General features: G+C 47.9%; 2 protein-coding genes across 2 annotated transcripts; one reads left to right on the forward strand and one right to left on the reverse strand.

Moving 5' to 3' along the window:
• The first annotated feature begins 996 nt into the window (after nucleotides 1–996).
• Nucleotides 997–2,246, forward strand: LOC119382250 (THAP domain-containing protein 7). Its single transcript, XM_037649959.2, has 2 exons — nucleotides 997–1,122; nucleotides 1,659–2,246. Exons 1-2 carry the CDS (start codon nucleotides 1,057–1,059, stop codon nucleotides 2,244–2,246), a joined length of 654 nt encoding a protein of 217 aa, XP_037505887.1. The 5' UTR covers nucleotides 997–1,056.
• Nucleotides 2,247–7,453: 5,207 nt separating this feature from the next.
• Nucleotides 7,454–10,091, reverse strand: LOC119382251 (uncharacterized). The gene is made up of 3 exons (XM_037649960.2): nucleotides 9,841–10,091; nucleotides 8,205–8,889; nucleotides 7,454–7,804 (listed from the first exon to the last, which is right to left on the reverse strand). Exons 1-3 carry the CDS (start codon nucleotides 10,044–10,046, stop codon nucleotides 7,454–7,456), a joined length of 1,242 nt encoding a protein of 413 aa, XP_037505888.2. The 5' UTR covers nucleotides 10,047–10,091.
• Nucleotides 10,092–14,879: the final 4,788 nt, after the last annotated feature.

Consider the following 14,879-nt stretch of genomic DNA (forward strand, 5'->3'; position numbering starts at 1 on the left):
TTGAGCGCTAGGTGCACTTGGTGGAAGCCTGAAGTTGCGTCCAACTTCGAATTACGCAGGCATCGCCGAGCAGACGGGGGTTTGGTCGACGGTCTGGAGTACGTGGCATTCACGCAGAACGACTTGGTTGAGTTTGGTCAAATCCCCGCAAAGGCGGTAACCCCCCGCTGGCTTCGGGGCGACGAGAAGGCGCGGGCAACAGTTCGTCGGTTTGTCGACGCGCCGGAGCACGCCCTCCTTCTCCATCTTGTCGAGCTCCTTTTTGATGACGTCTCATAGGGGTATCGGGATAGGCTATGCTGTGCTGCGGGAATACGGTACCGCATTAGGCTTGATGCAGATCGTGTACTCTTGCGGGAACGTGCCGAAGGCAGTGAAAAGGGCTGGAGAAGCTTCCAGAGGTGGTGTGTTCGGCAGAGCTGGCGTGACGGCACCGATAAACTTGACAAAATCAAGGGCAACGATGGCGGGATAGCCGAAAAGGGGCTGCTCTTGTCCCGCAATGACGCAGAGGCGCTCATTGACTTGCCTGCCTCTCCAAGACAGCGCCGCGGAGCGCAAGACGTACAAGCGCGCGCGCAGGAGCGACCACGCCTGTAGAGGCACACGCTCATCTTAACGCGTGGGGTGACGACCTTTAAAGCGCGCTGTTCTAAAGTCCCTCTATCTTGCTTGATAGCTTGATAACTGATGAGCATGTGAGGCGACAAATTAATAATTTAACGGTTCAAGCGAGCACCGAGTGCGGTTTCAGGCGCCCGCAATATGCACGTGAGCGAGCCGCGCGTCGTCTGCTATCGCTGCTCCTTGGACCACTCGGGAGGGCGCGCGTGTAGTTGTCGCTACCTTTAAAAATATAGACCCCTTGCAGAAAGCCTAGCAACACTCTGTCCTCTATGGCAACATTGGGGCGGTCACCAGCGGCGCGCCATTGTGAAGGAAAACACGCTGCGTCCGGCTGTGTTACCTATGTACTGGCTGCGCGGCATACGACCTTTCGGCATTCTGTCTGGCGCTTGAAGTAAGAATTCAAGCGCTTTCACGGCGACAGCGAACATGCCAACGCACTGCTGTGTCCCTGTGTGCAAGCAATACGGATACGTTGACAAGTCCGGACGAAAGGTACGTATCAGCGCACACGCACCGGGCCATCCGTGTCCCCGATTTCGCGTGCGGTTTTTGCATAGGTTTAATGTATTGGCTCGGCACTATAGTGGTTTGCGGGTTTTAATTGCTCATTCACTCAATTGTTCCTTGCCCGACTGACACTCTTAGTGGGGCTAAACCAGCGTCACATCCGCGCGGTGCATTCAACGCCGATCGGCAAACTTGCACGATGTCCCAAAGTGGCACGCACTTTTGCTTCGCATCGCTCGTTTATTTTGTGTCACTGCGAGTTCGCAGTTTAGCGCTGCTCTGCAGACGAGCGTTGGGCTTGCATGTTAATCCATAGCAAACTTTTTTTTCTGAACAAGCTTCGCGTGCGAGCCGCTGCCGTGCCCAGTGCAAGTATTTGGTTGTTCGCCGATCATTCATTACCGCTGCGTTATGCTAAACTCGCATTACACGGGTCAGTATTTATGCATAACATTTGTTGGTCGTGCGCTTCGCCGTGCATAAATTGAGACACAAGATCATAACCAAAGCTTTATTTTCAGGTGTCATACCACAGGTTTCCCAGCGACGAGGGAATGAAGAAAAAATGGATCGCTGCCATAAAGAGGGACGAAGGGCCGCTGTTTAAAATATCTAAAGCGACCAAAGTATGCTCATTGCATTTCCTGGAGGCAGACTACTGGGGAAATGTTGCTAGTGGTCATTGCCTCCTCAAAGACGAGGCTGTACCATCCATTTTTCCATTTCGGAAAACCAAGCCCCCAAGAAAACCTCCTCGACAGCGAACGTCTTCAGCCATTCCTGCTTCCAAGAAGAAATGCACCGAGCTCCACCCACCAGCTGACAGTCCAATGGATTTGGCAAGTGCACCCGATGAGAACGAAGCCCCGCAACAGGAGATTGTCGCAGACCAGAATGTGCTTCAGGAGCCTGCTCCTACTATCCACAGCGAGCTCACGAAAGCAATTGCTGTGCTGGAGGCACAGCTTGCCACAGCTAAAGACCAGGCATCTAAGCAGCAGGCAGAATTAGCCGAGCAGGCAGTGCAACTAAGCAAGGCTCGTGCTGAACTCGCTAGTTGTCGGCCAGAGCTGGAAACTGCGAAGAATAGAGCTGAAAGCACAGAATAAGGAGCTGGATGTACTTCGAAGCGAGTTGGTTACTTCCGAGCAATGTATGGACAAATTAAAGACTCAGTATGCATCTTTTGGCATAGAAAAATTCGAAGAATGTGATGAAGACATTCAGTTTTATACAGGACTGCCCGACTATGCAACCTTTGTAGATCTATTGGACTATCTGGACCCTGGTGAAAATGGATGCAACATAATGCGACATCACAGCACCAGAATACACAAGAATCAGGATTACAGGGGCCGGCCACAGAAAGTAAGTGTACCAAACCAACTGTTCATGGTCCTCATAAAGCTTCGTCTCGGAGTGTTCCACCAGCACCTTGGACATTTGTTTTCGGTATCTCTTAGCACAGTGTCAAGAATATTTTCCATTTGGGTGGATTTCATGTACCTACAGCTGACAGCATTGACAATATGGATGTCACGGCGAGCTATTGACGAGGCAATGGCTCTGGCATTTGTGGAAAAGTACCAATCGACTCGTGTGATGCTCGATGCAACAGAAATACGGTGCGAAGTGCCATCGTCAATTGTGACACAGTCTGGCCTCTACTCCCATTATAAGTCCACACACACACTTAAAGGACTGATCGGTGTGTCACCAAATGGGCTTACCACATTTGTCTCGGAGCTTTTCACCGGGAGCACCTCAGACAGAGAATGTGTGAGAAGGAGTGGGTTTTTGGACCTAGATTTTGACATAGGTGACTCTGTGATAGCAGACAAGGGGTTTCGAATTGATGACCTTGTAGAGGAGATCGGCGTAGAGCTAAACATTCCACCCTTCCTCCGACGTGACAGATTTACTGCTGAGGAGACTCAAGAGACCCAGGAGATTGCTGCCTTCCGGATTCATGTCGAAAGAAGAATTCAAAGAATTAAGTGCTTTCACATATTTGATCGCCCCATTCCAATTTCATTGGTACCAGTGGTTAATCAGATGTGGACGATCTTTGCCATCTTGAGCAACTTTCAGTCGCCTTTAATTCAGGATATGGAATCCAGCTAGGTCCAGTGTGCTTGTTTTCCATAATGCGCACTGTGCTATTTTGTACTCGCTGGGATGCCACAGAGCCTAAGCAAATAAAGTATGCTGCTGAAAGGCCACTGCCCAACCTCCTCATATGTGGGGCCATATTCTGAGATGATTACTTTGAGCAACTACTTTTTGAGATGACTACTTTCGATTTGAGCGACGTAGTGTCCGTCATGTTCAAGAAGTGAATCAACTACTTGCCAATGACATAAGTTGCTCTGGCCATTGGCGTTTTCAAACAACTCGCAACACGGTGAGCACCCTGTGTGCCCTGAGATTGTGCATCTCTGTTGTCTTAACGCCTTTAGCCTCTCAATTTGCTAAATTCACATGCCTACTTATTCATCTTAATGCTCTGTACAAGTGCACAGCAGCCAGAGTGGAATTTTTGAGGGTACTGGCTTCTAAGCAGAGGCTAGGCTTGCGTCTTGCAACTTCAAATATAATGTTTTAAAAAGTGCTTTCAACATTGTATTGCTTAAGTGTAATGTTTCTAAAGAAGCACGCATGCATGAAACGTATTTCTGCTGAGAGTTTAAAACTGCACACTTGCATATTTCAGCCAATATGCTGTGCACATCTGCCCACAGAACAATAGAAGAAACTACCATCTGAGTCACTGAAATGGTATGCTTCAACATCAACTGACGATGAGAGGAGGATTATTCCCGGAATGTCCAGAGCACTGAGACGTAACATGTCGCGAGAAATACAACATGGCACCATAAATTTTTCTTGTTTTCATCACCAGCCAATCTGCGTGCAGCAAAAGCAATAATTTGGCGATGTCTCCAAAAGTTCTTGTCTCAGAATATGACACCTGAATGACACCAAGAATGACAAATTCACTCCTTCACATCCAAGATTACCAAGGAGGAAATTTCACTTGCACAGTGCCTTGATGGCGACTGCCTCCACAAGCAAATTGTATTGCGTACAGGACTGTGACAGCGCAAATGGTATTCTGCATTTTATTCATTTCGAAATAACAAGCCAATGAACACAGCTCTTTAATGTGTCACAGTCTTGTACTGCTGTCACACAAGCAAACAAGCGCACATTGAGCAAGTGCAGGCACACGAATGTCACTCTGGTGGTGCTCTGCTGCACGACAAAAATAGAAGTGTACTTAGGGAATCGTGGTAATAGCAATGGGTGAGTCAGTAACACAACACATATTTGTTATTTCAGGTCAGCTGCTTCAATTAAACTTTAGGTGCAAATATGATGAACACAGCCATTGTACGGCGTGTGCTTTAGCAAGCCCCTGCCTGCCATAAGCATCATGAAAGCAGTAGTATTATGAAGTTCCGGATCTAACAAAGACAGCTTCATTCTCTGGCAAGCATCAATAGTGTTTATTGACATAAACCCGAATCAATAAAGCTGGCATGTAACCGAAGTTGATTTCACTAAATTTTACCTCAAATAAGTAAAAAGCTGTGATTTTTTTCCGATTTTGACACAGATACGTTTTTTTAGCATGCATTTTCTCTTTATTGCAATGATATATTTAGGCATCCTAATCGCAACCCACACACCCAACAGTGCACTGAACAGATGGCAGTACTTTTATGTGTAAATGTTGCTAGGGGCAGCAGTGGTTTATAATCCCCATAACTGCTCCCACAGGAACACTACAGCGGTTGCTTTTATTATTTTGTGGTTTATGCCAAGGTCAATTTGTCTCGGTCGGGAGAGTTGGAATAAAAAGCAGTGAAATACCTACTGCCGCACGCATCAACATGTGGCACAAGACTTTTGAAGCACAGCTAAGCAAAATGGGGCAAATGATGAAAAGCAAGAACTCTGTCGATTATTTTTTGCGAGTATTCTTAATCTTAAACATGACAAAGTCAACGAGAAATTTACTTGAAGGTTTATCTGGTGTTTAGCTAAATACTTCACTACCTCATTTTTTTGTCAATTGCCAGAAATGCAGGCAGTCTGCTAATGTGGGCTTGTGTTTAGTTCGGTGCATTGTCCGGTCAACAAGGCGTTCCTCACTTTTATGCAGTGGTTTTGCGTGCATCTTTTTACATCTACTTCTGTTTATGTGACCAAGAGTTCTGATCGGCTCCACGCAACATTTTTTCTCGGCCTGCCCACACTATCGCACGCTTGCCACACTATCTTAGCATGTTGGCTGTCTGTCAGCTTCACGCAACTCTACCGAACCTGCATCGTACAGACATAGAAGGCTCTGGGTCCAGGCCACCCTTACGGACTTTCCGCATGCGCAAGCGTGGGTTAGTTCCAGATGCAATTTAACTAAATATTTTGATCACGGTCATCACTTCATTAAATCAAGTTTCAACTGTAATTTGAGAGTGGTCATCACTTCGTTAAATCAAGTTTCAACTGTAGGACATTTTAGTAATGGCATTCCTAACAATGAAAATGACGGTTAACAACACTACTGACTCCGCTTTCTTATGTTTGAGCAATTGCTACTCAGGCTGGACAGACGCAGCGTTTGCTAATGCACTGGCTGGCAAGTGTCGCTAAGTGTTCTCATGTGACAGCGTGCAAATGACAATAGCAGCAAAGTGCACTCATTTGAATGCATACATGCCAAATAGCAGACTCATTGCTCAGCAGTTTCCATAAACGGCAGCAGAGTATTAAAGTAAAAGTAGTTCAGCTGGTCTCTCATTCCATCCCACTCAGCTTTGTTCAGCTGAATTCGTTCAATTAAAATGAAATCTTTTCCGTACACTACAAAGTCCCCCCAGCTCAGCCCAGAAACTCCCATTTGGCCTACTAATTGTGCATAATAGTAGTCCTCCCTCTTCAGCCTTGGGCCACTGTCAGTCAGCTCGCTACAGAATGTGGCAGTGGCAAGTTCTTCTCCCTTCTTTTCACGGAGGCTATATGGGCACTTAATTTCGAGTACCCCATATGAGCCTTCTGCGGGATCATACACGAGCCTGTCAGGTGATGCTCCCAGCCAAGGAAAGGCAGGGTTGACCAGCAGGCCGCAGTGTGCAACTGTCACGTCGTGACCCATGTTTTGAAGCACTTCCTCGTAGCGCTTTGCAGCTATGGGCTCATTGGAGGTGCCGTACCTGCATACAAATTCGTAACAGCAGATGAAAATTGAGCCCATGCCAAACTTGAACAGATTGCATGCCCTTGGCAGCACAAATATATGCGTGCAAATATACATATTTGTGTTTAACTGCCCTAGCACCGCACATGAGCCCTCCTGTTATGCTGGGACAGCAGCCAAGTGTGGCACCCTTTGCATCAATAACCATATCTGTGGGTCACAATGGTAAGTGTCGATAAGTTTGAGAGTGTTCTGCTTTTTGCTGGAATTGTAAGCATTTGCATTACAACTTGTTCAGGAAAATGGCTTACAAATCAGTTTAAATGTCTCATGAGGCATACAAGTTTATCAGCTCACATGTGGCATAGGTTAAGGTGCGTGCACAAAATGGAGTCAAATTAAGCTGCTGAGTGAAGCTAGCTCGAAAGATTGGGTAGTTTTGAGCACATTGAAGTGGTCAAAATGCACCTATCGAAGCTATGAAGACAAAGTGTATAGTGTTATGAGAAGCACAGAAATGAATACATTGCCTGCCTTCTCAGCGTTATTGAGCTACTTGTCTTGGCTGGGATGTTTTAAGAGTTGAACTAGTCGCAATGTATTGGCTTTCCTACAGTATCCATAGGCAGGTTTAATCAGGCTTCAACCTTTGTTGAATTGTCACTCAGCTCAGCTACAATGGTTTCATGTAGTGAGCATGTTTTAAATGCCCAAGTACTTCTATGCCGAGTCAACAAGAAAACTGTCCATCTGCGACATCAGATGCTCATTGCCAAAAGAAAAAAATTAGGCAGGTGTTACACTCTTGTAACACAAGAAGGTGAAACCCAGATGCACTCATGCAAGACAAATTAGCCGTAATTAGAAAGCACATATGTCTGCCATTAAAGCGACCCTCTGAAGACCTCATGCAAGCACCTTTCTTTTCGCATGTCTTTCAAAGGACTACGTGGGGGCATCCTGTAAGGGAACCAATTTAATCAGCGATTTCTGAAGGCGCTCTACAACTCTGTGCTCATATTTTTTCTTGACCCAATAATGAAAGGGTGGGTAGTTAGCATAATTGTTGAATTAGTTAAAGGCAAAACAAGAAACAGCCCGAATATCTACAGGCTAGTGTGAATAGTATGCGTTCAGTTCAATTTGCTTCCAGTACACCTTTTGATTTTTTAAGTGTTGGCCCAAGTTACATGGGACAACCCAAATAATTCTGCGGAGCGTGCTCTTTCTGTGAACAAGAGATTTCAAGCAGTTTGTGCACCTGATAGGAGCCACCCTTGAGAGGTCTCTGCTAGCTGTGATCGCTTGAAGGCCTTTTGATGACCACTGCTGCCTCGCAAGCACGACACCAAAGTTTGACGCCGTCAGCCTTGGAGCCCGCTCCTTCTGCCAAGTTGCGCTACGCGACTGCTGCCTTGTGTCACGTTCCAGTGTCAAAGATGACTCCCTGGTTGTTCTCACCTTCTGCGAAATAGAGAAACAGAACAGCAGTAACAAGCATGCTTCTTAAGAAACTTAACGCAGGCCACCACTCCTTGAAAATGTAGCATCCCTGATTGTATGTCCTTTCACATGCAGCAAGAGCGTCAAACATATTCTGTATTTACGTGCTGGAAACTGCTTAATGTGAAAGTAGACACAGCAACACAGGTGGGACGAGGACAAGCGCTGTCTGCTTTCGCGCTCAGCAGTTTCAAGTGTGGAATACCAACTAGCCTGCTCCCACACGTTACATGATGGGCTGTTCAATATTGCGTGCAGGAGACGCATGGACTCCGGCACAGCGTAATAACATAAGCACCTATGTGAAGGCATCACGCTTAACAGGCCTCGGTATTGTCTGGGAAAGATTATGTATGCATACCTCAAGAATTCCAGAGGTTGTTTGGTGAACAGCTGGAATCCAAGGCTCAACATCCTTGAATAGGTCCAGAGTCGGCACCAGCTGGGAGGAGGCAAGTGACACCGGTGTAATGCCGGACAACTGCGCACTAAATCCGTGAGGCAGCAGTGCCTGCTGGTACGCAAGTGGTGATGAGGCTGGAGCCAGGCCGTATTTGGTTTCTTTATACGGCTGCCCCAGCGACAACGAGAGCCCTCGGGCAAATGCATTGTTGGCATCTCTTGCGAGTATGCTGCGGCAAAGCTTCTTTTGTGCAGCTGCTTGTTCTTCCTTCGTGCGTGGGTTCACTCGCCGCTCTGTTGGCCTGGCAAGTTTTGGGACACTCAGGCCGCCTTCTCTGACGCTCCTCCAGTCAATCCCTTGAACAGAGCTGCCCTTAATGACCTTTCCACGTGGCACCCGCCATTGCTGTGGCAAATCAGTGCACGCAATGTCTTCAGGTGCTTCTGAGAAGCCTTTAGACTGGAGCAGGGCAACCATGCGAAGCATGCTTAGCAAGTGGTTGCATGCAAACTGGCCAGCAGGGCATTCACAGTTGCCCCCAACAACTTGCCCTTGCTGTCCAATAGCTGCGTGGACAATGTAGGGTGATGCATTCTTTTTTTTGCTCCTGTAGCACTGTGCCCTTATGAGGACAAGCCCGTCACTGAAAAGAAATGCGCACGAATCAGTATGTCATCTGCTATGAGCGGTAGTACACACGAGCACAACTATGCGTAGGAACATTCGCCTTGGAAGACTAATGATGTCATAACATGCCCCGCACTCCCTTGCAGCGTTTTAAATGAGGACGTGTGTCCAACATTTCATTTTTAGGTATCACCCTACTACTTTATTCGTGTTCGTTCCTTATTCCTCATAAACCTGGCATAACATCACACGCCCCTCTTTGCCGTCTGCACCTATGCGTGCAGCTCCTTACGAGGACAGCAACCACTCAAGCACACTGCGTCCAGCAGAACAGGTCAAGCCACCTCGTAAACGTAACCGCGCATTACACACAACACAAACAAAGTATTTGAACATGCTGTTATAACTACATGTCGCCTGAGCTGCTCGGGGCACCTTTATTTTTGCGTAAGGCGTACGCGGCTTGCGCGTTTTGCTAAACAGGTGCATTGCCAGGGGCGTAGTCAGGGGGGGGGGGAATTCAACCCCCCCCCGAAATTTTTCAATTTTGCTTGCGTACATATACACGCACACATACAAACGCATGCACGAACATACATAAAGTATGGTTGAACCCCCCCCCCCCAAAAAAAAAAACATTTCTGGCTACGCCCCTGTGCATTGCCCTCAGTAACACGCCGAGAATTCAATCGCAGCGCTAGCAGGGACGAGCGCATACCGTTCGCGACCTTTCTCTTTCGGCTGCTTAGGGTCTACGGCCTTGTCCGACGCGCAATAAAGTTAAATTACTGTGTACGAAAAACAAAGCAGCCACAGTGGCGTGCGATTAGTTCTCTGTTGAACTCTGCCATGCATGTTGCTTGTAATGCTGTTAAACAACAAATAGTACAAGTTTACCTAGGTGTAAGCTTCCCTGCAGCTAAAGCGTTTGCTAAGAAGCACCCTTGAGACAAAGAAAACGCATTACCTTTGCATGGAGCTGTTCGTCTTCACCGTCGATGCGATTAAGTAGGATTCGACGGTGAAGTTGTAGCTGCGGTCGTAGCAGCGCTCTGTCGTCGACTTGCTGCGATAAAATTCAACAAGCCTCTCTTCGTTTAGAGGCGGCAGGCAAGAAAGGTCACTTTCCCAGCCGGTCGTGGGGAAAACAATCGCCTGCGACGCAGATGCCATTCTAACGAGCGCGGAACAGAACTAGCGCAGCCAGACGAAAGTATGCTTTTCCTAGTTTCTTTCCTTTACCATGAGACCGCTGCCCAGTGTTGCCGGCAGCGCACAGCAGTGGCCAGTGTTGCCGGCGTTTTTGCAAGGGGTCTATAGGGACCTTACGCTGTTCGAGCCCTTCGCGCCATCTCGCTAGTGATAACGAAAACAGGCTGATGTACGCCGATATCGGAGTACCGTAAAGGCAAATGGTGCATATAAATAGCACGCCGTTTGTATGTCGAAAAGCGTGCCGTCTGTGGCGGAGTCGTTTCGCGCTGCGCGCTGGGGATCGAGGGGTCGTAATTTCGACTCCCGGTGACGGAACTTTTTCGTTTTTTTTTGCCATATGTTAGTCTTTATATTTACAATGTCATATCCGTGACGGAAGTGCGTCAGTGGAGCCTTGGTGGACCCCGGCATAAAACACTTTCGTGTTAAAATGAAACTGCGCATTTTATATGCGTAGCACTTTAGGGGCCCGGCTTGTCGTCCATCCATGGATCCCATATGGCGTGGTCACGCTCACAGTAAAGCATTCAATACAGGCCATAACAGGGTTAGAAATGCTCAAAAGCGGATTAGAATGAACGAACAAGGTCCAAAATTATATAATTAACAGAAATAATCAAAACGTGATCGCAAAAAGTAACCTATAATCGCTAAGACCGTTTCGGAAGCATGCAACTGACTCCGGCACCGCGCAAGAGAGGGCGCCACCGTCTCGCAGAGCGCACGATTTCTCCTCTCACCGACTTTCTGTAGTCGGTGACAGCTAAGAATAAAAAGTAAACTGTACCGCTGTCCCTTTGTATTATGCGCGTCCAACGACGGCCGCTCTTTACCATGACGCAATGGTTAGACGAACCAATGAAAAATGCAACATGCCGCAGTTCGCGACGAGAGGCGAGGTACCGCTGCATCGAGACCGAGATCCGTCAATTCCAATTTCCTGCGCTGTTTGCTTCTACCAGAAGAAGCTTTTCCGTGCTGTTATCCGCACGTACCCAGCATCATCCTTGCCGGTCGTCATTCGATGTGACTGTGCCGCGTTTCAAGAGCACCGAAGCGGCAGCAGCTCGGAGTGTTTTACAAAGCTTTAGCGCGTTCCGTCGTTTCGGCAGCGTGAAGTAGCAACACAGCGCGTGTTCCCTCCATCGCTCGGATACCCAAGCATATCGCCTGAGGATTACCACATCGGCGATAGTCGTCGCGTTCATTCGTGTGCAGTGAGGTGAAAGTGAAGTCGTAATGTGCGCGTCTGTGTACGATTTACCGCCCGCAAAAGCCATAGCACTAACGTTGCCACATGTGCGTGTGTGTTACTTGGAGGTCGCAACGTGGGAATCTTGGTGATCTATTGTGAGATGCGCCGTGCTCTGTGCCTATATGAGTGACGTATGTACGGACGAAGCGTGAGAGAAAGGGAGCGACCAACATAACCCGTTCGCGCAACACAATGCGAAAGTAAACAAACGTAGTGTGGAGAATATGCAGTGGTGTGTGCATTATAAGAAGATCATTATGGTAAGCCGGTGCGTGTGTTTATGTGAAGTGTGCCTATTGGGGCAGCTGCGTCGTCTTAACGTAATTCAGTTCAACCAGCCCAGCATGATGTGGTAGGTTGAATTGCCCGTTGCGTAAGTCTCACGCTCGATGCACGAACGCCTTGCAATGAAAAACGCCAAGCGAGATCATCGTTGTCTGCAAACCGCGAAATGATGCGCGCTACATAATATCGCTGTGACGCAGGAACTTTCGATTGCATGGATCGTAATCGTAACTGAAGTGACGCCGCTAAAACTATTATTGAGTGAAAAGAAAAAAACTTTTGTCGTTAATGGTGTTGCATCATACTTCACGATATCATATTTGGAGTTCTTGCTTTTCTAACGTGCGTTTTTTGCATTTGGCGTGTATTGTGTGCATGTAGTACGCAGTGATAATTTACATATCATAAACTACTATAGATTCTCTTGAAGCTTATAGACCGTAGACGCTTTGTCAAACGCTTATCCCTTCTTGTGAAGCCTCACCCCTCACAATGCTTCCGAAACAATGAGGATGGGGGAAGCTGGAGAGGTGGGGCGTGACAATGGAGGAAAGGAATGTATTTACTGATTGTGTCCATCGGGATTACCTATGTATATATTTATGTTTTCTTTTTATTTCCTCGAGGATGCACGTGTTCTTTGTATGTCCGGGTGTATACGCGTGGTCTTTTGGCTACTTATTTTTTTCGTTGTAAAGTGTTTTTTTTTTTCTTTTCATTTCTTATTTTTCTCTCTCTACCTGCTCAGAGGACGATGATATAAATGCGCATCGAAGCCTCGTAACTTTTGCCTTCATAAACATCGGTATCCGATCGAACGTTAAATGTTCAAGGGCTGAAGGGGTCGTGGCAGCGCCAGTGCACGTTGTCGAAGCGAGAAACAATCCCACGTAAAGCCTTTAGTCAACGCCACTTTAGACGGGTAGATCTCCTTGGCATAAACGTAACGGCAGCACATGCAATGACCCCCGCTGTTAAACACCATGTGCGCCGAACGCTTTTATTTAGTTGAAACAAGATGTCAAATGAAGCCTTGGCGTCTCTCAAACACGATAACAAGCACGGCGACTAGAGACGCAAATGCGATGTTTACAGCAGCACAAGAGTCGAAATTCACGAATACAATCTCGGACCACTTCGCCATCCTTCGCTTTGAGTCACAGTTACCATAGTTACAGCAGACAGTGAAGGAAACTGGCGGCGAAGGTTTCGTAAAAAATACAAGTGACCTTATTAAATGTGATTAATGTCGCTCTTTTGTTTTATGAAACGGTAAAATACAATTTTTTATTTTAAATTTTACGTTAAATCTCATATTCCTTGTTTTAATACCTAAATAGGTATTGCGGAGAAACATCAACTTTAAGATGTACGTTCCATCTTCGTAGACTCCGAGATGACCGCGGCGGGAGGTGCGGTTAAAGAACAGATATATGTTAAGCTGACGCTGAACTCCGTGCATTCACAATTTTTCTTTAGCTTTGCTTTCTTTATTTCAATATCAATGCAGTATTTCAAGATAATGTTTATATGCGTAAAATTATTGCTATTGTTTAGGAACTACTTCCTTTGCAGCGCGGAGGCATGTAAATATGTGCAATGCGGCCTCGTAAGCGGAGCTTATATTTATTCTTAGGCTGTCACCGACTATAGGGCACTACATCTGAAGGGGAAAACAACCTGACGGAACTCGATGCAGACAATACGTATCAGAACTGCCGTAATAAGCAGGAAGTCGATAAAGTGCTGCAAAAAGCCGCCCAAAGTGACACACCGAGTTTTCGAACCTCCCTAACAAGATTCTACTCGTGCCAGGGAAATCCTAGGTGCTTACCTCAAACATTGGCATCATGGACGGTTTGGCGAACGGATCAGTGGGAACTCTACGAACGGGAATCGCTGGGAGTTATGTTCGGGGGAAGATTTCACCAGAGCGGATCAACGGTGACTAATAGGCAGACGGCGCCCGACGGAAAAGGGGAGCTCAGAAGGGCCATTAGGCCGTTCGCCTCTACCCGCGCCCTTGTAGCCGAACCTCGCCACCTTTTGTCGGCCGCTGCTTTCGCGGCGGAGTCACCCGTGCGGCGGAAGCGATCCCACGGAGACTGACAACGTACACAATGTGTCGCCGTCGCGACGGTCCTCACTGAATGAGCACCGACGTGGTTTTGCGGTAATTGCAACAGGCGGCGGCATCTTGTCGCAGACAAGGCTCGAGACGGCATTGTAAACTGGGCACGTTGGTGTGGTGTATTTCAGTGTACTTTGACTGTGTATGGGATGGATGGCGTTTTTAGTTGTGCTTGCCGCATAGTGAGGGCAGCAAAGCGTGAGAATGGAGGCGGAGACACGTCTCTGAGAGAAACAAAGTTCTCTGCTTCATTGGTGGAGTATCGAAAAGGTTTGGTCCCATAAGGCGGTCTCAGACGAGACAGGGTGGATTTAAAGGAAAATAGGAGACGAGAGGGGAGAGCTTGGTGCTCGACGGAGAGATTGAGAAGGGGACAGAGGTCGTGCTTGGCGCCAGCTCTGATCCAGGGACGAAGGACTTGGAGACATTCTCATAAGGGCTTGCACGTTTGGTGCGGGCCCAGCCCATTTGTTGTCGCGAGAGCTGTTGAGTGGCCGCCCCGGCCTTTGTTTTGTCATCAAGTGTAAAGAGTGCAAATAAACTCAAGTATGCCAGGATCTGAGCAACCGGGCCTGTCCAGTCCTTCAACGTGTCGCCACGATCATCCGAACCATCGGGTCACCTCCATCGACCCAAATGTAACTGGAGCAGTCGCAGGATGACGTGGCGGCTTCCTGGAGGACAACGAGACGTCCCACAGTCCTGTGTATACACACATAAACCTTAGCAAATTGAGGTGGGGCGAAGAAAAAAAAGGTGCCTCGGAACGGCGCATGCAAGTATGCAGCTCGAGAAGGCTGAACCTGAGACAACACCGAGTGCGGCAGTCAACTGAGCTGCAATCAAGATCGGCAGCGTCCTCTCCCCCGACATGGGCACCTCACCCGGAGCGGCTGGCGACTGCTGGAGCGACGAGTACTGCGAGAGTCATTGCACGACCGGCCGTCGTCCCAACCAAGAAGGCAGAGACTGAACGGTACGAATCCGTCCAAGTACATCAGAAAGCGGCTGCCATGAGCTGCTGACTCAGGCCTCGACGAGGAGCCAGCGTGGCGACGCAGCTACCGACAGAAATCACAGGTGGGTCCGTGTTCTGTTTTCTCCGGGAGCACCACGGCGA

Source organism: Rhipicephalus sanguineus, chromosome 2 (genome assembly GCF_013339695.2).
Source record: "Rhipicephalus sanguineus isolate Rsan-2018 chromosome 2, BIME_Rsan_1.4, whole genome shotgun sequence".
NCBI classification, from domain to species: Eukaryota; Metazoa; Arthropoda; class Arachnida; order Ixodida; family Ixodidae; genus Rhipicephalus; species Rhipicephalus sanguineus.